The sequence below is a fragment of the Aegilops tauschii genome, chromosome 3, assembly GCF_002575655.3.
Source record: "Aegilops tauschii subsp. strangulata cultivar AL8/78 chromosome 3, Aet v6.0, whole genome shotgun sequence".
Taxonomy (NCBI): Eukaryota; Viridiplantae; Streptophyta; class Magnoliopsida; order Poales; family Poaceae; genus Aegilops; species Aegilops tauschii.
The window spans coordinates 80,625,859-80,649,194 of NC_053037.3; the positions used below are offsets into that span (position 1 = coordinate 80,625,859).

Sequence of the window (23,336 nt, forward strand, 5' to 3'; positions counted from 1 at the left end):
AAGTTGAAAGATGATGGTAGCAATTACACGGACTGGGTCCGTAACTTGAGGATTATCCTCATTGCTGCACAGAAGAATTACGTCCTGGAAGCACCGCTGGGTGCCAGGCCTGCTGCAGGAGCAACACCAGATGTTATGAACGTCTGGTAGAGCAAAGCTGATGACTACTCGATAGTTCAGTGTGCCATGCTTTACGGCTTAGAACCGGGTCTTCAACGACGTTTTGAACGTCATGGAGCATATGAGATGTTCCAGGAGTTGAAGTTAATACTTTAAGCAAATGCCCGAATTGAGAGATATGAAGTCTCCAATAAGTTCTATAGCTGCAAGATGGAAGAGAATAGTTCTATCAGTGAGCATATACTCAAAATGCCTGGGTATAACAATCACTTGATTCAACTGGGAGTTAATCTTCCGCATGATAGCGTCATTGACAGAATTCTTCAATCACTGCCACCAAGCTACAAGAGCTTCGTGATGAACTATAACATGCAAGGGATGAATAAGACGATTCCCGAGCTCTTCGCAATGCTAAAAGCTGCGGAGGTAGAAATCAAAAAGGAGCATCAAGTGTTGATGGTCAATAAGACCACTAATTTCAAGAAAAAGGGCAAAGGGAAGAAGAAGGGGAACTTCAAGAAAAACAGCAAGCAAGTTGCTGTTTAGGAGAAGAAACCCAAGTCTGGACCTAAGCCTAAGACTGAGTGCTTCTACTGCAAGCAGACTGGTCACTGGAAGCGGAACTGCCCCAAGTATTTGGCGGATAAGAAGGATGGCAAGGTGAACAAAGGTATATGTGATATACATGTTATTGATGTGTACCTTACTAATGCTCGCAGTAGCACCTGGGTATTTGATACTGGTTCTGTTGCTAATATTTGCAACTCGAAACTGGGGCTACGGATTAAGCGAAGATTGGCTAAGGACGAGGTGACGATGCGCGTGGGAAATGGTTCCCAAGTCGATGTGATCGCGGTCGGCACGCTACCTCTACATCTACATTCGGGATTAGTTTTAGACCTAAATAATTGTTATTTGGTGCCAGCGTTAAGCATGAACATTATATTTGGATCTTGTTTGATGCGAGACGGTTATTCATTTAAATCAGAGAATAATGGTTGTTCTATTTATATGAGTAATATCTTTTATGGTCATGCACCCTTGAAGAGTGGTCTATTTTTGTTGAATCTCGATAGTAGTGATACACATATTCATAATATTGAAGCCAAAAGATGCAGAGTCGATAATGATAGTGCAACTTATTTGTGGCACTGCCGTTTAGGTCATATCGGTGTAAAGCGCATGAAGAAACTCCATACTGATGGACTTTTGGAACCACTTGATTGTGAATCAATTGGTACTTGCGAATCGTGCCTCATGGGCAAGATGACTAAAACACCGTTCTCCGGAACTATGGAGAGAGCAACAGATTTGTTGGAAATCATACATACAGATGTATGTGGTCCGATGAATATTGAGGCTCGTGGCGGATATCATTATTTTCTCACCTTCACAGATGATTTGAGAAGATATGGGTATATCTACTTAATGAAACATAAGTCTGAAACATTTGAAAAGTTCAAAGAATTTCAGAGTGAAGTTGAAAATCATCGTAACAAGAAAAATAAAATTTCTACGATCTGATCGTGGAGGAGAATATTTGAGTTATGAGTTTGGTCTTCATTTGAAACAATGCGGAATAGTTTCGGAACTCACGCCACCTAGAACACCACAGTGTAATGGTGTGTCCGAACGTCGTAATCGTACTTTACTAGATATGGTGCGGTCTATGATGTCTCTTACTGATTTACCGCTATCGTTTTGGGGTTATGCTTTAGAGACGACTGCATTCACGTTAAATAGGGCAGCATCAAAATCCGTTAAGATGACGCCTTATGAACTGTGGTTTGGCAAGAAACCAAAGTTGTCGTTTCTTAAAGTTTGGGGCTGCGATGCTTATGTGACAAAACTTCAACCTGATAAGCTCGAACCCAAATCGGAGAAATGTGTCTTCATAGGATACCCAAAGGAGACTGTTGGGTACACCTTCTATCACAGATCCGAAGGAAAAACTTTTGTTGCTAAATTCGGAATTTTTCTGGAGAAGGAGTTTCTCTCGAAAGAAGTGAGTGGGAGGAAAGTAGAACTTGATGAGGTAACTGTACCTGCTCCCTTATTGGAAAGTAGTTCATCATAGAAATCTGTTCCTGTGACTCCTACACCAATTAGTGAGGAAGTTAATGATGATGATCATGAAACTTCAGATCAAGTTATTACTGAACCTCGTAGGTCAACCAGAATAAGATCCGCACCAGAGTGGTACGGTAATCCTGTTCTGGAGGTTATGTTACTAGACCACGACGAACCTACGAACTATGAAGAAGCGATGGTGAGCCCAGATTCCGCAAATTGGCTTGAGGCCATGAAATCCGAGATGGGATCCATGTATGAGAACAAAGTATGGACTTTTGTTGACTTGCCCGATGATCGGCAAGCCATTGAAAATAAATGGATCTTTAAGAAGAAGACTGACGCTGACGGTAATGTTACTATCTATAAAGCTCGACTTGTTGCGAAAGGTTTTCGACAAGTTCAAGTGATTGACTACGACGAGACCTTCTCACCCGTAGCGATGCTTAAGTCTGTCCGAATCATGTTAGCAATTGCCGCATTTTATGATTATGAAATTTGGCAAATGGATGTCAAAACTGCATTCATGAATGGATTTCTGGAAGAAGAATTGTATATGATGCAACCGGAAGGTTTTGTCGATCCAAAGGGAGCTAACAAAGTGTGCAAGCTCCAGCGATCCATTTATGGACTGGTGCAAGCCTCTCGGAGTTGGAATAAACGCTTTGATAGTGTGATCAAAGCATTTGGTTTTGTACATACTTTTGGAGAAGCCTGTATTTACAAGAAAGTGAGTGGGAGCTCTGTAGCATTTCTGATATTATATCTAGATGACAGATTGCTGATTGGAAATGATATAGAATTTCTGGATAGCATAAAGGGATACTTGAATAAGAGTTTTTCAATGAAAGACCTCGGTGAAGCTGCGTATATATTGGGCATCAAGATCTATAGAGATAGATCAAGACGCTTAATTGGACTTTCACAAAGCACATACCTTGACAAAGTTTTGAAGAAGTTCAAAATGGATCAAGCAAAGAAAGGGTTCTTGCCTGTGTTACAAGGTGTGAAGTTGAGTAAGACTCAATGCCCGACCACTGCAGAAGATAGAGAGAATATGAAAGATGTTCCCTATGCTTCTGCCATAGGCTCTATCATGTATGCAATGCTGTGTACTAGACCTGATGTATGCCTTGCTATAAGTCTAGCAGGAAGGTACCAAAGTAATCCAGGAGTGGATCACTGTACAGCGGTCAAGAACATCCTGAAATACGTGAAAAGTACTAAGGATATGTTTCTCGTTTATGGAGGTGACAAAGAGCTCATCGTAAATGGTTACGTCGATGCAAGCTTTGACACTGATCCGGACGATTCTAAATCGCAAACCGGATACGTGTTTACATTGAACGGTGGAGCTGTCAGTTGGTGCATTTCTAAAATAAGCGTCGTGGCGGGATCTACGTGTGAAGCGGAGTACATAGCTGCTTCGGAAGCAACAAATGAAGGAGTCTGGATGAAGGAGTTCATATCCGATCTAGGTGTCATACCTAGTGCATCGGGTCCAATGAAAATATTTTGTGACAATACTGGTACAACTGCCTTAGCAAAGGAATCCAGATTTCACAAGAGAACCAAGCACATCAAAAGACGCTTCAATTCCATCCGGGATTTAGTCCAGGTGGGAGACATAGAAATTTGCAAGATACATACGGATCTGAATGTTGCAGACACGTTGACTAAGCCTCTTCAACGAGCAAAACATGATCAACACCAAGGCTCCATGGGTGTAAGAATCATTACTGTGTAATCTAGATTATTGACTCTAGTGCAAGTGGGAGACTGAAGGAAATATGCCCTAGAGGCAATAATAAAGTTATTATTTATTTCCTTATATCATGATAAATGTTTATTATTCATGCCAGAATTGTATTAACCGGAAACATAATACTTGTGTGAATACATAGACAAACAAAGTGTCACTAGTATGCCTCTACTTGACTAGCTCGTTGATCAAAGATGGTTATGTTTCCTAGCCAATTACATGACTTGTCATTTGATTAACGGGATCACATCATTAGGAGAATGATGTGATTGACTTGACCCATTCCGTTAGCTTAGCACTCGATCGTTTAGTATGTTGCTATTGCTTTCTTCATGACATATACATGTTCCTATGACTATGATATTATGCAACTCCCATTTACCGGAGGAACACTTTGTGTGCTACCAAACGTCACAACGTAACAGGGTGATTATAAAGGTGCTCTACAGGTGTCTGCGAAGGTACTTGTTGGGTTGGCGTATTTCGAGATTAGGATTTGTCACTCCGATTGTCGGAGAGGTATCTCTAGGCCCTCTCGGTAATGCACATCACTTAAGCCTTGCAAGCATTGCAACTAATGAGTTTGTTGCGAGATGATGTATTACGAAACGAGTAAAGAGACTTGCCGGTAACGAGATTGAACTAGGTATTAAGATACCGACGATCGAATCTCGGGCAAGTAACATACCGATGACAAAGGGAACAACGTATGTTGTTATGCGGTCTGACCGATAAAGATCTTTGTAGAATATGTGGGAGCCAATATGATCATCCAGGTTCCACTATTGGTTATTGACCGGACACGTGTCTCGGTGATGTCTAAATAGTTCTCGAACCCGTAGGGTACACACGCTTAACGTTTCGATGACAGTTATATTATGAGATATGTTTTGATGTACCGAAGGTTGTTCAGAGTCCCGGATGTGATCACGGACATGAAGAGGAGTCTCGAAATGGTCGAGACATAAAGATTGATATATTGGAAGCCTATGTTTGGATATCAGAAGTGTTCCGGGTGAAATCGGGATTTTACCGGAGTACCGGGAGGTTACCGGAACCCCCCGGCAACATAATGGGCCTTAGTGGGCCTAGGTGGAAGAGAGGAGAGGCGGCTAGCGCTGGGCCGCGCGCCCCTCCCCCCTAGTCCGAATAGGACAAGGAGAAGGGGGCGGCTCCCCCCTTCCTTCTTCTCCCTCTCCTCTTTCCCCCCTCCCAAGTCCTAATCCAACTAGGAAAAGGGGGGAGTCCTACTCCCGGTGGGAGTAGGACTCCTCCTGGCGCGCCCCAAGGCTGGCCGCACCTCTCCCCCTTTGCTCCTTTATTTACGGGGGCAGGGGGCACCCCATAGACACAACAATTGATCTATTGATCTCTTAGCCGTGTGCGGTGCCCCCCTCCACCATGTTACACCTCGATAATATCGTAGCGGTGCTTAGGCGAAGCCCTGCGTCGGTAGAACATCATCATCGTCACCACGCCGTCGTGCTGACGAAACTCTCCCTCAACACTCGGCTGGATCGGAGTTCGAGGGACGTCATCGAGCTGAACGTGTGCTGAACTCGGAGGTGCCGTGCGTTCGGTACTTGATCGGTCGGATCGTGAAGACGTACGACTACATCAACCGCGTTGTGTTAACGCTTCTGCTTTCGCTCTACGAGGGTACGTGGACAACACTCTCCCCTCTCGTTGCTATGCATCACCATGATCTTGCGTGTGCGTAGGAAATTTTTTGAAATTACTACGTTCCCCAACAGATACGTCCATTTTGCATCATGCTTTTATATCGATATTTATTGCATTATGGGCTGTTATTACAAATATATCACAATACTTATGCCTATTCTCTCTTATTTTACAAGGTTTACATGAAGAGGGAGAATGCCGGCAGCTGGAATTCTGGGCTGGAAAAGGAGCAAATATTATAGACCTATTCTGCACAACTCCAAAAGTCCTGAAACTCCACGGAAGTTATTTTTGGAATTAATAAAAAATACTGAGCGAAGAAAGTACCAGAGGGGGCCCACACCCTAGCCACAAGGGTGGGGGGCGCACCCCCTGCCTCGTGGGCCCCCTGGCAGGCCTCCGGTGCCCATCTTCTGCTATATGAAGTCTTTTACCCTGGAAAAAATCATAAGCAAGCTTTCAGCAAGAAACTCCGCCGCCACAAGGCGGAACCAATCTAGGGCTCCGGCGGAGCTATTCTGCCGGGGAAACTTCCCTCCGGGAGGGGGAAATCATCGCCACCGTCATCACCAACGGTCCTCTCATCGGGAGGGGGTCAATCTCCATCAACATCTTCACCAGCACCATCTCCTCTCAAACCCTAGTTCATCTCTTGTATCCAATCTTTGTCCCAAAGCCTCCGATTGGTACCTGTGGGTTGCTAGTAGTGTTGATTACTCCTTGTGGTTGATGCTAGTTGGTTTATTTGGTGGAAGATCATATGTTCAGATCCTTTATGCATATTAATACCCCTCTGATTATGAACATGAATATGATTTGTGAGTAGTTACGCTTGTTCCTGAGGACATGGGAGAAGTCTTGCTATAAGTAGTCATGTGAATTTGGTATTCGTTCGATATTTTGATGAGATGTATGTTGTCTCGCCTCTAGTGGTGTTACGTGAACGTCGACTACATGACACTTCACCATTATTTGGGCCTGCAGGAGGGCATTGGGAAGTAATAAGTAGACGATGGGTTGCTAGAGTGACAGAAGCTTAAACCCTAGTTTATGCGTTGCTTCGTAAGGGGTTGATTTCGATCCATATGTTTCATGCTGTGGTTAGGTTTACCTTAATACTTATTTTTAGTTGAGGATGCTTGCAATAGGAGTTAATCGTAAGTGGAATGCTTGTCCAAGTAAGGACAGCATCCAAGCACCGGTCCACCCACATACCAAATTATCAAAGTAACGAACGCGAATCATATGAGCGTGATGAAAACTAGCTTGACGATAACTCCCATGTGTCCTCGGGAGCGTTTTCCTTTATATAAGAGTTTGTCTAGGCTTGTCCTTTGCTACGAAAAGGATTGGGCCATCTTGCTGCACCTTATTTACTTTCATTATTTGTTACCCGTTACAAATTACCTTATCACAAAACTATCTTTTACCGATAATTTCAGTGCTTGCACAGAATACCTTGCTGAAAACCGCTTATCATTTCCTTCTGCTCCTCGTTGGGTTCGACACTCTTACTTATCGAAAGGACTACAATAGATCCCCTACACTTGTGGGTCATCAAGACTCTTTTCTGGCGCCGTTGCCGGGGAGTGAAGCGCCTTTGGTAGGTGGAATTTGGAAAGGAAAAATTTATATAGTGTGCTGAAATTTACTGTCACTTGTTACTGTGGAAAGTAATCCTCTGAGGGGCTTGTTCAGGGTATCTTCACCCCGACCAGTAGAGCAAAGAGTTGCTCCTCAACCTATTGGACCTACTGAAAATGTTTACTTTGAAATTCCTTCGGGTATGATAGAGAAACTGCTTGCTAATCCTTTCACGGGTGATGGAAAATTACATCCTGATTTACACCTAATCTATGTGGATGAAGTTTGTGGATTATTTAAGCTTGCAGGTGTGCCCGAGGATGTTATCAAGAAGAAGGTCTTCCCTTTATCTTTGAAGGGAAAGGCATTGACATGGTTTAGGCTATGTGATGATATGGGATCAAGGAACTACAATCGATTGAAATTGGAATTTCATCAGAAGTTTTATCCTATGCATCTTGTTCATCATGATTGTAATTATATATATAATTTTTGGCCTCACGAAGGAGAAAGCATCGCTCAAGCTTGGGGGAGGCTTAAGAAAATGTTATATTCATGCCCCAATAATGAGCTCTCAAGAGAAATGATTATTCAAAATTTTTATGCTCGGCTTTCTCTCAATAATCGCTCCATGCTCGATACTTCTTGTACTGGCTCTTTTATGATGAAGACTATTGAATTCAAATGGGATTTACTGGAAAGAATTAAACGCAACTCTGAAGATTGGGATCTCCACGAAGGTAAGGAGTCACGTATAACACCTAAGTTTGATTGTGTTAAATCTTTTATGGATACCGATGTTTTCCGTGAATTTAGCACTAAATATGGACTTGACTCTGAGATAGTAGCTTCTTTTTGTGAATCCTTTGCTACTCATGTTGATCTCCCTAAGGAGAAGTGGTTTTAATATAATCCTCCCATTGAAGTAAAAGTAGCTGCACCTATTAAAGTTGAAGAAAAGACTATCACTTACAATGATCCTGTTGTTCCTGCTGCTTATATTGGGAAACCACCTTTCTCTGTTAGAATAAAGGATCATGCTAAAGCTTCAACTATGGTCAACAAAAGTAATATTAAGACACCCAAACCCCCTGAGAAAATTAAAGTTGAACCTAGTATTGCTATGGTTAAAGATCTCTTTGCTGATAATATTGATGGGCATGTCATTTACTTCTGTGAAGAAGCTGCTAGAATTGCTAGACCTGATACTAAAAATAAATGTAGACCTATGGTAGGCATGCCTGTTATATTTGTTAAAATAGGAGATCATTGTTATCATGGTTTGTGTGATATGGGTGCCAGTGTCAGTGGAATACCTTACACTCTATATACAGAAATTATGCATGATATTGCACCTGCTGAGATAGAGGAAATTGATGTTACAATTAAGCTTGCCAATAGAGATACTATTCCACCAGTTGGGATTGTTAGAGATGTTGAAGTATTGTGTGGGAAAGTTAAATATCTTGCTGATTTCCTTGTTCTTGGTTCCCCACAAGATAGCTTTTGTCCCATCATATTTGGTAGACCCTTCTTGAATACTGTTAATGCTAGGATAGACTGCGAAAAGGATGTTGTTACTATTGGTTTGGGTGATATGTCTCATGAGTTTAATTTTGCTAAATTTCGTAGACAACCCCGTGATGAAGAATTGCCTAGTAAAGATGAAATTTCGTAGACAACCCCGTACCTCCTATTGACCCTTTAGAACAATATTTGCTAGACAATGAAAATGATATGTTTATGAGGTATTCTTTAAACAGGGACCTATTTTGAAACACAACTTGCCTGCTGAAATCCTAGGGGATCCTCCTCCACCCAAGCACTACAAGAAATATGTCAACTAGTGACCTTCTAGTAGTGACCCTGGAAGAATTGGTCATAGATCAATGGCCATTTGAGACCAATTGGTCAAAAGCTGTTCGGGGGGCTCCAAACGCTAAACTATCGACCATTTTGGTCAGAAAGGTCGTAATTCCCTTACACAAAATGGTCACAAAGCAGACAGCACTGATCTGTTGCCTTATTTCTAGCTGGTCATGACCATTATAGATGGTCATAACCTTGTAAATTGTGGTGGACTGCTATGACTAGGCGCCACCTCATCAGTTTTGCCTATGTGTCATGTCCATGTGACAATTTTTGCCCTAGGTTGTGAAGCAGCCTATATTTCTGTCATTCCCAAAATTCCCCAAAAAATTGGGCATTCTTTACTATCCAAATCATTGCCTCATGACAATATTCAACTCCATTTGCCTGGTAAATCTTCCTCGGCAAATTTCCAAAGTTTTTTTTAACTCGAACTGTTGTGAAGGAAGTACTAGCTAGGCATATCCTAATGAGCTGAATTTTTGCCACGTCTTCTATATTCCCAAATCATAGCTCTCCACAAAATTTGAGCCCCATCTAACAATGCATGTGAGTGTGGCTTCAACATTCATATTTTTGTCCAGTGTGGTACGTTGCAAAGCAAGTGACACCTAGGCTCCTCCATTTGAGCTGCAAATTTTCCAAGATAGTGTCCTTAGTAGATGATCATCCTCAGCCAAAACTCAGGCCCATTGGCCATGTGCATTTCTCGTACCACTAATCAAACAGTTGGGTGCTAATTCATGTTTGAGCATTGTTCAGTCTCCTCGTGAGATTCTTCTATTGTTATTTTCTTCCAAGCATCTACCTGGGGAGTGCTAAACCTACTAGACATGCCTAGGCTTCCCAGAACGCATGGTAACGCCACGGTCAGGCGGTGACCATGCGGCGGGCATGCGAGTCTACGCGCTTTGGAGTTGGGGCCCTGGGCCACCGTCTAAACCTCAACGTATAACCACCAAACCATGTATTTATGCTTAAATAGGTAATTATGTACCTAGAAATGATTTTTGGAAAAAATGAAGAGCAGACTATAAGGCAGCTGCAGTTCAAATTTGACCCGCTTCCTCATGAATTGGCGGAAATTTGTCTTTTTCACCAGAGATGGATCAAAGCTTTTGACACCCAACCATTTTGTCAATTGTACATTAAATATGGCCTAGTATTTTAGAAAATTTATTTGGTCCAATTTTGCAACAAATGGTAGGTCCTTCACACAAAAAAACTCATTTCGGGCACTCGGAAAATGGAAAATGACTTTTCCGTGCAAAGAAAATGAAAACTCCCTTAGGCAACATTGTTTGGAATTCCAAGATGCACCCTTTTGCACAATATGAGATCATTTGAACAAACTATGCCATGAATGTGGCCATAAGATTGCTCATTTGGCTTGAAAGCCACGAATCTTCACGCATGATTGCTCATTTCTGAGAACACTTTTTAAAAAAAATTGTCGTATTAAAAGTTTATTATTTTTCTTGGAAACTTGGTCACATATGATGACACGATGCGAAGGTTTTCCAATATTTTGTTTTTTTGAATTTTTTATGCCCGTTTCAAAATGCGGTCAAAACGGCGGGCTTGACCGTTCTTAGCTAGTTGTTGAATCTTGGAAATTTTTTGATGTTTCTCTAATTAAAAAGATACTTATGTACCTAGAAATGATTTTTGGAAAAAATAAATAGCAAACTATGAGGCAGCTACAGTTCAAATTTGACCCGCTTCCTCCTGAATCGGCGAAAATTTGTCTTTTTCACCAGAGATGGACCAAAGCTTTTGACACCCAACCATTTGGTCAATTGTGCATTAAATATGGCCTAGTATTTTAGAAAATTGATTTGGTCCAATTTTGCAACAAATATATGGTAGTTCCTTCACAAAAAAACTCATTTCGGGCACTCGGAAAATGGAAATGAATTTTCCGTGCAAAGAAAATGAAAACTTCCTTAGGCAACATTGTTTGGAATTCCAAGATGCACCCTTGTGCACAATATGAGATCATTTGAACAAACTATACCATGAATGTGGCCATAAGATTGATCATTTGGCTTGAAAGCCATGAATCTTCACGCATGATAGCTCATTTCTGAGAACACTTTTTTAATAGAATTGCCGTATTACAAGTTTATTATTTTTCATGGAAACTTGGTCACATGTAATGACACGATGCGAAGGTTTTCCATTTTTTGATTTTTTTTGAATTTTTTATGCCCGTTTCAAAATGCGGTCAAAACGGCGGGCATGACCGTTCCTAGCTAGTGGTTGAATCTTGCAATTTTTTTGATGTTTCTCTGATTAAATAGATACTTATGTACCTAGAAATGATTTTTGGAAAAAATAAAGAGCAAACTACGAGGTAGGTACAGTTCAAATTTAACCCACTTCCTACTGAATCGGCGGAAATTTGTCTTTTTCACCAGAGGTGGATCAAAACTTTTGACACCCAACCATTTGGTCAATTGTGCATTAAATATGTCCTAATGTTTTAGAAAATTGATTTGGTAGAATTTTGCAACAAATATATGGTAGGTCCTTCACAAAAAAAACTTATTTTGGACACTAAAAAAATTAAAAATTGCTTTTTCATGCAAAAGAAATAAAAACTCCCTTTTTCAATGTTGTTTGCCAATCTAAGATGAAACTTGTGCAAAATATGACATCATTTGAACAAATTTTAGATAGTCTTTAAAAAAAACCTCATTTTGAGCATTGAAAAATGGAATGAAAAATTTGTATGTAATCAATCATGACCAATTTATATGGTCAAAAAATCGTCAAATTGTTTGGTGCGCTCTGATTGGTCCATAGGCATATCACACAGATCATGCATCAACCACCGTCGGATGCTTCTGGATCGAACGGCAGCCCTCACCCTCTTACCCAAGCCCTAGGTTCCCCGATCCACTCCTCTCCCCCGACCCACACTCCCCATCTCGTCCCATAGGCGCCACCCCCAACCCTCTCGATCCCCAACCACCCAGCCGCCACTGGCGCAGTCCTCCATCCTCTCCCCCAACCCCGGCCGTCGGCAACCCCTTCCCTCCCCTTCTCTCCCACGGCCGCGGTCGGATCCACGCTCCCTGCTCGCTCATGACCTAGACCTAGCCGCATGGCACGGCCATCGGCATGGCGGCGGCCAGATCCACCCCCCTCCTCCTCCCTCCCACCTCGATCCGTTGGCACCCCCACCGTCGACGACCCATGACAGCGGCAGTAGGCTCGCGAGCTAGATCATAAGGACGTCCCCTTCCTCCCGATCTCATCGTGCTCCTCTCGATCCCGTCCACTTCCTCCCCACAGCGGAGCCTCAGTTTTGACCGCATCTTGCTACTGTGTGTAGATGTCCGGGAGGCATGGGGCCCGGGGCGTGTGCCAGATCTGCTCCGACGGCCTGGGCACCATGGTGGAAGGCGAGGTCTTCACCACGGTGGAAGGAGGGCATCCAGGCCTGCCTCCAGTGCAAACCGCGTACAAGCATCACCTGGGCGTGAGCAGACCAGTTCCACGCCAACAAGATGAACCTGGGCGATGCTGACGCAGTACGACATTGAGGAGGTGCAGGAGCACTGCAAACTACCTATGTGAGCACTCGATTCTTCTTCCTGATTCGATTTGGTGTTGATTTGATTGATTCCCGATGCATGATTCTTCTTCTTAGGTACTCTTCTATTGATGAACTTCCTCCACACCTGCAGTGACAAGAAAATGCTGAAGAAGTGGTTCTCCATCGACAAGACTGTGGGCTAAGAAAATCCAGCTAAAAGAGAGACGACCACCGTACCTGCCTGAGAAAGATCCTGCCTACAGTGCATGGATGGTAAGATTTGTTTCATGATTCAGTTTTGGGTTAAGTAGTAGCAGTAGTCTAGTTACAATGCCTCTTCTGAAGAAAGACTTGCAGATATTCGTCTTGTGCTGCATGCCCATTGATGCATACCTGTTGTCAGTGCTATCCGTCTTGGCCTTGCATGTGGTATGCTTGCTAGTTCCTTCTACTGGCATCTCCATCTCTCACCACCTTGCGTAGATAGATTAGCAGGATCAGCTCACTGGAGACTAGTAGAGAGCATACCGAGCTCACATTCCAGATTTGCTGTGTGCACAAACAGATTTTACTTAAAAGCTCCCTGTAACCTTTTGTTTCATTGGTCAAACACGATAGCAGCGATGCCGAGGGAGCTTCCCTACACACGTATGCATTCTAATGGTCACATACATGTATCTAGTTCTCCTCATAAAATATTTGCATGCATGACAAAGCTCCAACACGTACACTCCCATGCTTAGTTAGATTAGAAGCATTCTGTACAAGACAAACTACTATATGCTAGTCTTACTTACACCGTGTGTTGGGCACTCTACTTTAATTTTTTGTACATGACAAAGCCGTCTCTGGGCTCAGGCGGGCCGACTGTCGTGCAGGTGCTGCTCTCCTCCCCTCCCCTTCCCTTCCCCTAGACTGTCCGCCGTCGACCGTCGCGCAGGTTTCTCGGCCACAGCCGTGCGCATTTCGTGGTTGCTTCCTAGGATTCACTGGTCCTGCCGTGTATTTGCTGGTCCTGTCGTCGATTATACAGATACAAGTCTATATAACCCAGTGCTCCATTTCTTGCTGGTTGTTTGAAAGCATTAGTTGCTTCTTTAGGCTGTTATTTTTCTCATTTTAATACCTAAGCCTAACTCTGCCCGGCTGTTGTTTTGAAAGCATCGCAGACGACACAAACACACCTATGAATGAAACAACTTGGTGTTACAAGTCTTAGATTAGACAGTCAACACACACTAGCTGGTTTACAGGACAGTAACGGAGAGAGCATTGGTTACCATTTCTTTTGATTTCTTCTTCCGCATCCTTGGTGGGTACTCTGCAGCGGGGCCTTCCTTGTCTTCCTGTGCCTGCTCGCTGAGCACCGGCATCTGCCCCTTCTCCTGGATGCTTCGGTTATACTGTAGTATGACAATATCACTAAAACACATGTATGACAATATCACTAAAACACATTGTAGTAAACCATCATAATTTAATTTGAAGGTTACTGGACTGATATTTTGTTTGACAACTACTGCAACTGAAGTTTTAGAAATTTCTTGTAGTACTGAATGTCTTGCTGTTATTCTGAACCGTTTGCATTTGCTGTATCTCATTACAAGTGTTCATTCTTCATTGGTCCATGTCCAGGTCCGCCGCCACGGCCGCCACGCTACAGCCAGTCCACCCAACACACATCAAACTACCGCTGGTCCTCCTCGTCTCGTCTGTCTTCTTGCGCGGGAAGAAAGGAAGCGCCGGTGACCAGCCACCAATGGCGGTGCCGCTGGAGTTCCCAGCGGAAGCTCCGGCATCAGCACCAACGCACCCTCAACCTCCTCGCCCTTGGATTTGGGCTCTACGAGCTTGGATTCCCAAGTGTAAGCCTTCTGCTTGTGCATACACAAATGACAAATCTCTGTACTTCTGAATTCTGTCTGGCTATAGTTGACACCAGTGGGGATAACAGTAACATAACATTATGAATGTGCTATGTAGGTTGCGAAATGCATCGAGATCGGTCTTCCAGAGATCATACTGCTGGTGGCTCTTTGCCAGGTAGTACATGCATCATCAGTCCTATATAGCTGCTGCTCATGTACTCATTTTATTCTAGGAAAGTGGGAGGGCAGGGACCCTTGATTTTCTTTTGCTGATTCATATCCCCTTTCAGGAATCAGACTAGACTAGAGTTCAGAGATTGATAAAATTGAATTCTCACATATAAAGTTTTAATTGCAAGGATGGGAGGTGGATGCCCGCACAGATCCGGCATCTCCGACCTCAGCATCCACAAGGAGGAGCGGCGACAACCCCGGACCCGTCCGCTGGTGCTGCTGATCCTGCTTGGACGGACATGCTGCCTCTTCCACGTCGGCTACATGACAGCCATGGTGAGCTCTATGCTCCCTGCATCTTACAGTAGTTGGCCTGAGATTATAGTTGGGCTAGAAATGAACTTCTTCAGTTCGATTTGTAAGATATAATACCAGTCTAAATCAGTGGATCATGGGTGATATGAGATTCTAACTAATTCCTTAAGTTTGTTTCTTTAACCATATGTGTAACTAAAATCCTGGTTCATTGCATTTTAACAATGCAAGCTGTACCACGACTCATTCAACAATTACAGGATATTGTGACTTTCATCGGTACCTACTTGGACACACAAAATATGAGTAGATACAATTGACTTCTTGTTATATTATGTTGTCAGCTTCATCTGTTCTGATTCTATAATATCTGTGGAGAATTGGTTTAGTTAGTTTTTTCTAGTACAACTACCATGAATATCCATGTCTCTTTATACCAGTAAGTTAGTCTGATGCTAGACTAGACGTCTCTTTATGCAAGTTTATTGTCATGTCTATTTATATGTATAAAGTCGAATCAAGTAGTAACATATGAACAACACTTGCACTCGTGTATGTAAGGAGTTAAGTACATGTTTGTTACAGCAGGGGTAGAGTAGATGTTTGTGTTACCATCCAATCCACTGACAACATGTTTCTGCTATTGTGGTGCTTGCTTAACTCACTGCCATCTTACATTCTGTTCTTTTTTGTATACAGCTTGCCAGAAGAAGGTTGTGAAGATCTTCCCCTGCCCTACCTCTGGACCTCTTCGCCTCATCGTGCAATGCCAGACCCGCAAGTACAACATTAAGGCGAGGGCTGACAGAGGCTTTACCCTCGAGGAGCTTAAGGTGATGATCATTTCTTTGCTTTGCTTCCTTCATCTCTGATTGCCTATGAATGGTGCAGCATCATCAGTTGCAATAATTGGTTTATAACTGAGCATAGATTTTTAATGTTTGCTCTGTAACAATAGTAAATTTCCATTGTACATTTCATCAATTTCTTTCTTACTTTTGTTATGTACGTCCATAGAACTTGTGTTCTCTCTGTAGCTTTTAATTGCTTGCCCCCTCCTACAATCGATGCATGCTGCTTGAGTTTAGATTCAGATGCTAAATGAGATTATCATCTGTCGAGAAACTATTGTGATGATTTGATGCCCATCTGGTGACTATTTACGTCTTTAGTGTCAATCGATGTTGCATAATCTGATTCGGACACCTAGGTTCTTGCATGGTTCTTGGATTAATTGTTCTGTTTTATTGTTAGCAAATATTGCTTATATTAAGACTATAAACATGTGACTATTCCTCATTTACAGGAGTTCTGGGCTGAAGACATTCGAAGAAGCTCGAAGCCCCAGTTAACAACTTGCTTTATATATTACTGAATTTGTAATGCTAATATTCTTGAGAAATTTGATGTACTGCTGAACATGCTGGGAGTTTGATGTATATTTGCTCGCTGAACTTGATGTATACTTGCTCGCTGAACTCAGAATATTATTTTTTATTCACTTGAAATTCATTCCTTGACTAAAAGTGGCCAGAAAAATAAATATATAGCCCAAAAGAAAAATAGCCGAAATGCCTATTGGACCAAATCTATTCGGGCTTTGAAAAAAGGCCTAAAATATATTGGTTGGAACAAAGGCTGAAATTTGAAAAGAATTGGACCGTTAAAAGGCCGGGGCCTAGAAAATATGGTCTAGGCCCAAAAAAGAAATGTACAACAAAAGACATCAGCCTAAAGAATCGAATTGTTGGGCCAGGCCTATGTACGTGTCCATAATTGACAGAAAAAACACTAAATTGGCTGAATTAATGGGCTCAGCCCATATAGACACCGAACTGGACCGGGCTGAATCTTATCAACGACCTTCTCAATTGGTCGCAATTTTGCCACGTCAGATTGCCACGTCAGATCCGACGTGGCCTGGGCAGACAGCCAGCGACCAAAACAAAAGGTCATAGAATTCATGACCTTTTGTTTTGGTCGTGGCCTTCTACGACCTTCTCACAGAGAAGGTCGTTAATTTCAGTTTACGACCGCCAGCTTTTGACCATCTGTTTTTGGTTAAAAAAAGGTCGCAAATGAAAATCAATGACCTTTTAGGGACCAATAGTGAGGGTCACAAGTTGACATATTTCTTGTAGTGAAGGTTGATCCCGTGTTTGAGCTTAAACCATTACCCGATACTCTTAAATATGCTTATCTTGATGAAAAGAAGATATATCCTATTATTATTAGTGCTAACATTTCAGAGCATTAAGAAAAGAAATTATTGAAAGCTCTGAAGAAGCACTGTGCTGCTATTGGATATACTCTTGATGATCTTAAGGGCATTAGTCCCACTCTATGCCAGCACAAAATAAAATTAGAGAAAGACGCTAAACCAGTTGTTGATCACCAACGACGGTTAAATCCTAAGATGAAAGAAGTGGCAAGAAAAGAAATAATAAAGCTTCTGGAGGCAGGTATAATCTATCCCGTTGCTGATAGTCAGTGGGTAAGCCCTGTCCATTGTGTCCCTAAGAAGGGAGGTATCACTATTGTTCCTAATGATAAAGATGAATTGATCCCACAAAGAATTGTTACAGGTTATAGAATGGTAATTGATTTCCGCAAATTAATTAAAGCTACTAAAAAGGATCATTACCCTTCACCTTTTATTGATCAAATGCTAGAAAGACTATCCAAACATACACATTTTTGCTTTCTAGATGGTTATTCCGGTTTCTCTTAAATACCTGTGTCAAAAGAGGATCAAGAAAAGACCACTTTTACTTGTCCTTTCGGTACCTTTGCTTATAGACGTATGCCTTTTGGTTTATGTAAGGCACCTGCTACCTTTCAAAGATGCATGATGGCTATATTCTCTGATTTTTGTGTAAATATTGTTGAGGTTTTCATGGATGATTTCTCCGTATATGGAACTTCTTTTGATGATTGCTTGAGCAACCTTGATCAAGTTTTGCAGAGATGTGAAGAAACTAACCTTGTCTTGAATTGGGAGAAGTGCCACTTTATGGTTAATGAAGGTACTGTCTTGGGGCATAAAATTTCTGAAAAAGGTATCGAAGTTGATAAAGCCAAAGTTGATGCTATTGAAAAGATGCCGTGTCCTAAGGACATTAAAGGTATAATTAGTTTCCTTGGTCATGCCGGTTTTCATAGGAGGTTCATTAAGGACTCCTCAAAAATTTCTAGGCCTTTGACTAATCTCTGACGAAAAGATACCCCTTTTGTCTTTGATGATGATTGTGTAGAAGCATTTTAAATACTTAAGAAAGCTTTGATTTCTGCACCTATTGTTCAGCCACCCGATTGGAATTTACCCTTTAAAATTATGTGTGATGCTAGTGATTATGCTATAGGTGTTGTTCTAGGACAAAGAGTTGATAAGAAATTGAATGCTATCCAATATGCTAGTAAAACTCTAGATAGTGCCCAGAGAAATTATGCTACTACTGAAAAATAATTTTTAGTAGTTGTATTTGCTTGTGATAAGTTTAGACCTTATATTGTTGATTCTAAAGTAACTGTTCACACCGATCTTGCTCCTATTAAATATCTCATGGAAAAGAAAATGCTAAACCTAGACTCATTAGGTGGGTTCTCCTACTACAAGAATTTGATTTGCATATTACTGATAGAAAGGGAGATAAGAACGCCGTTGCAGACAACTTGTCTAGGTTAGAGAATGTTCTTGATGACCCACTACCTATTGATGATAGCTTTCCTGATGAACAATTAGCTGTCATAAATTCTTCTCACACTGCTCCATGGTATGCTGATTATGCTAATTACATTGTTGCTAAATTTATAACACCTAGTTTCACATACCAGCAAAAGAAAAAGTTTTTCTATGATTTAAGACATTACTTCTGGGATGACCCACACCTTTATAAAGAAGGAGTAGATGGTCTTATTAGCCGTTGTATACCTGAGCATCAATAGGAATAGATCCTACGCAAGTGTCACTCCGAAGCTTATGGAGGACACCACGCTGGAGATAGAACTGCACATAAGGTATTGCAATCCGGTTTTTATTGGCCTACTCTCTTCAGGGATGCCCGTAAGTTTGTCTTATCTTGTGATGAATGTCAAAGAATTGGTAATATTAGTAGACGTCAAGAAATGCCTATGAATTATTCACTTGTTATTGACCCATTTGATGTTTGGGCTTTTGATTACATGGGACCGTTTCCTTCCTCTAATGGGTATACACATATTTTAGTTGTTGTTGATTACGTTACTAAGTGGGTAGAAGCTATTCCAACTAGTAGTGCTGATCATAACACCTCTATTAAGATGCTTAAGGAAGTTATTTTTTTGAGGTTTGGAGTCCCTAGATATTTAATGACTGATGGTGGTTCACATTTTATTCATGGTGCTTTTCGTAAAATGCTTGCTAAGTATGATGTCAATCATAGAATTGCATCTCCGTACCATCCGCAGTCTAGTGGTCAAGTAGAATTGAGTAATAGAGAGCTCAAATTAATTTTTCAAAAGACTGTTAATAGATCTAGAAAGAATTGGTCTAGGAAACTTGATGATGCATTATGGCCCTGTAGAATTGCATATAAAAATCCTATGGGTATGTCTCCGTATAAAATGGTTTATGGAAAAGCATGTCACTTACCTCTCGAACTAGAACATAAAGCATATTGGGCCATAAAAGAGCTCAATTATGATTTCAAACTTGCCGGTGAAAAGAGGCTATTTGACATTAGCTCACTTGATGAATGGAGAACCCAAGCTTATGAGAATGCCAAACTGTTCAAAGAAAAAGTTAAAAGATGGCATGACAAAAGGATACAAAAGCGCGAGTTTAATGTAGGTGATTATGTTTTGCTATTCAACTCTCGTTTAACATTTTTTGCAGGAAAGCTTCTCTCTAAATGGGAAGGTTCTTATGTTATCGAGGAGGTCTATCGCTCCGGTGCCATAAAAATTAACAACTTCGAAGGCACAAATCCAAAGGTGGTGAACGGCCAAAGAGTCAAACATTATATCTCAGGTAATCCTATAAATGTTGAAACCAATGTTATTGAAACTGTAACCCCGGAGGAATACATAAGGGACACTTTCCGAAACGTTTCAAACTCCGAAAAGGAATAGGTATGTGGTACGGTAAGTAAACCGACTCCAAAACAGTTCTAATGGTAATTTTTCTCCGTTTTGGAATATTTAAGAAAATAGGAAAATAAGAAGTAGTCCGGGAAGGACACGAGGCTTCCACGAGGGTGGAGGGCACGCCCTACCCCCCTGGGTGTGCCCCCCTGCCTCGTGGGCACCTCGTGTGCTCTCTAGACTCCGTTTTCTTGCACAATACTTCTTTTGGTCAGTAAAAATTCATTATATAATCTCCCAAAGGTTTTGACCACTGTATCACGCGAATATCCTCTGTTCTTATTTCGAGCTGTTTTCTGCCGGAGTTGTCAAGGTCAGGCATCATGTCGTCCCCCTCCTCCAACAATGCTTGGCTAATGAAGATAGAGCTGAAGAGAGAAGAACCCGTGGAGATCAACAAGGACGATAGGATCAAGAAGGCCGTGAAGCAGAAGAAGAAGACATCATTCAACCTCATAATAATCTTCTTACCCCAATTGAGATTGAAGCTTTCAAGATGATTGAGTTAGCTCGTATACAAAACAAGTATCTCACACGTGAAAATATTTTGTTGAAGGAGCATATCACTGCACTGAAGGCATTATCCGCAAATTGGAGGATCTCCTACGCTCGATGTGTGACTATCCATCATCACCACCATCTTCTTCACCAGCAAAAGAAATATAATCACTTGGATATGGGCACTCCCCTTGGCAACTGCCAAGCTTGGGGGAGGTGCCCCAGTATCGTATCACCATCACACTCCTATCTTTACCGCTTTTCTTAGTTCGATCCTTTTAGTAATGTTTTGACCAAGTAGAATAAAGTTTTAGTATGATTTAGTTTTGAGTTTTGCTTTATGATCCTTCTATGTAATCGAGTCCGTGAGCCATATATAATAAAGATTAGTGTTGAGTCAAGCGCTTGATTATTTTGCTATGATCTTGATGGAATAAAAGAAGAAAAAGAAAGAATAAAAAGAAATAAAGAGATCATATTGATCTTATGGAGAGTAATGACTTCACATATAAAGAGTGTGATGAATAAAAGTTGTTGAGAGTTGACAAATATAGTTTTGGTCATCGTTGCAATTAATAGGAAGTAATAAAGAAAGAGAGGTTTTCACATATAAATATACTATCTTGGACATCTTTTATGATTGTGAGCACTCATTAAAATATGACATGCTAAAGAGTTGATGTTGGACAAGGAAGACAACGTAATGGGTTATGCTTTCTTATATCTGAAATAATGTATATTGTCCTGGATCATCCAACATGTTGAGCTTGCCTTTCCCCCTCATGCTAGCCAATTCTTTGCACCAAGTAGAGATACTACTTGTGCTTCCGAATACCCTAAAACCAGTCTTGCCATGAGAGTCCACCATATCTGCCTATGGATTGAGTAAGATCCTTCAAGTAAGTTGTCATGTTGTATGCAATAAAAATTGCTCTCCAAATATGTATCATTTATTAGTGTGGAGAAAATAAGCTTTATACGATCTTGTGATATGGAAGCAATAAAAGCGACTGACTGCATAATAAAGGTCCATATCACAAGTGGCAATATAAAGTGACGTTCTTTCGCATTAAGATTTCGTGCATCCAACCATAAAAGCACATGACAACCTCTGATTCCCTCTGCGAAGGGCCTATCTTTTATTCTCGTCTTATACCTTATGCAAGAGTCATGGTGATCTTCACCTTTCCTTTTTACATTTTATCCTTTGGCAAGCACATTGTGTTGGAAAGATCCTGATATATATATCCAATTGGATGTAAGTTAGCATGAATTATTATTGTTGACATTACCCTTGAGGTAAAAGGTTGGGAGGCAACACTATAAGCCCCTATCTTTCTCTGTGTCCGATTAAGGCTCCATACCCATAAGTATTGAGTGAGTGTTAGCAATTGTGAAAGACTAAATTATAGTTGAGTATGTGGACTTGCTGAAAAGCTCTTATGTTGACTCTTTCCGATGTTATGATAAATTGTAATTGCTTCAATGACTGAGATCATAGTTTGTTAGTTTTCAATAAATTTCTGATTCATACTTGACATTGTGAATAGATTATTACTTGAGCATAAGAAATCATATGACAATATCCATATATGTTGCTGTTATAAGAATGATCATGATGCCCTCATGTCCGTATTTTATTTTATCGATACCTCTATCTCTAAACATGTGGACATATTTATCGTTATCGGCTTCTGCTTGAGGACAAGCAAGGTCTCAGCTTGGCGAAGTTGATACGTCCATGTTGCATCATGCTTTTATATCGATATTTATTGCATTATGGGCTGTTATTACAAGTTATATCACAATACTTATGCCTATTCTCTCTTATTTTACAAGGTTTACATGAAGAGGGAGAATGCCGGCAGCTGGAATTATGGGCTGGAAAAGGAGCAAATATTAGAGACCTATTCTGCACAACTCCAAAAGTTCTGAAACTCCACGGAAGTTATTTTTGGAATTAATAAAAAATACTGAGCGAAGAAAGTACCAGAGGGGGGCCACACCCTGGCCACAAGGGTGGGCGGCGCGCCCTACCCCCTGGGTGCGCCCCTGCCTCGTGGGCCCCCTGGCAGGCCTCCGGTGCCCATCTTCTGCTATATGAAGTCTTTTACCCTGGAAAAAATCATAAGCAAGCTTTCGGGAAGAAACTCCGCCGCCACGAGGCGGAACCTTGGCGAAACCAATCTTGGGCTCCGGCGGAGCTGTTCTGCCGGGGAAACTTCCCTCCGGGAGGGGGAAATCATTGCCATCGTCATCACCAACAATCCTCTGATCGGGAGGGGGTCAATCTCCATCAACATCTTCACCAGCACTATCTCTTCTCTAACCCTAGTTCATCTCTTGTATCTAATCTTTGTCCCAAAACCTCCATATATTAAAACAATCATCAAGCATCAAACTTCTCTTAGTATTCAACGCACTTATAAGAAAGTTTTTACAAATATTGGATGCCTATCATATTAGGACTAATTTCACAATTTAAGCAAATTACGATGCTGTTTTGTAGGACTCTCAAAATAATATAAGTGAAGCATGAGAGAGTAACAATTTCTATAAAATAAAACCACCACCGTGCTCTAAAAGATGTAAGTGAAGCACTAGAGCAAAAATTATATAGCTCAAAAGATATAAGTGAAGCACATAGAGTATTCTAACAAATTCCGAATCATGTGTGTCTCTCTCAAAAGGTGTGTACAGCAAGGATGATTGTGGTAACCTAAAAAGC

The 23,336-nt window shown here is 41.4% G+C and overlaps 1 protein-coding gene across 2 annotated transcripts; it reads left to right on the forward strand.

Moving 5' to 3' along the window:
• Window positions 1-11,991: 11,991 nt before the first annotated feature.
• LOC109782279 (uncharacterized) lies at window positions 11,992-16,515 on the forward strand. 2 transcript variants are annotated; one of them, XM_045232070.2, is made up of 7 exons: window positions 11,992-12,669; window positions 12,747-12,905; window positions 14,268-14,497; window positions 14,616-14,675; window positions 14,860-15,010; window positions 15,689-15,822; window positions 16,296-16,515. In XM_045232070.2, the coding sequence occupies exons 2-7, from the start codon at window positions 12,899-12,901 to the stop codon at window positions 16,362-16,364; spliced, it is 651 nt and encodes a 216-aa protein (XP_045088005.1). In that variant the 5' UTR covers window positions 11,992-12,669; window positions 12,747-12,898; the 3' UTR covers window positions 16,365-16,515. The 2 variants fall into 2 exon arrangements, with proteins under 2 accessions (XP_045088005.1, XP_045088006.1); XM_045232071.2 differs by having other exon boundaries at window positions 11,995-12,669; window positions 12,784-12,905.
• The last annotated feature ends 6,821 nt before the right edge of the window (window positions 16,516-23,336 follow it).

Bases quoted from the DNA above. Each gene is read 5' to 3' on its own strand.
- LOC109782279 (XM_045232070.2), top strand. The intron at 14,676-14,859 runs GTAGTACATGCA...TTTAATTGCAAG, and splicing joins TGCTGGTGGCTCTTTGCCAG to GATGGGAGGTGGATGCCCGC. The intron at 15,011-15,688 runs GTGAGCTCTATG...TTTTGTATACAG, and splicing joins TCGGCTACATGACAGCCATG to CTTGCCAGAAGAAGGTTGTG.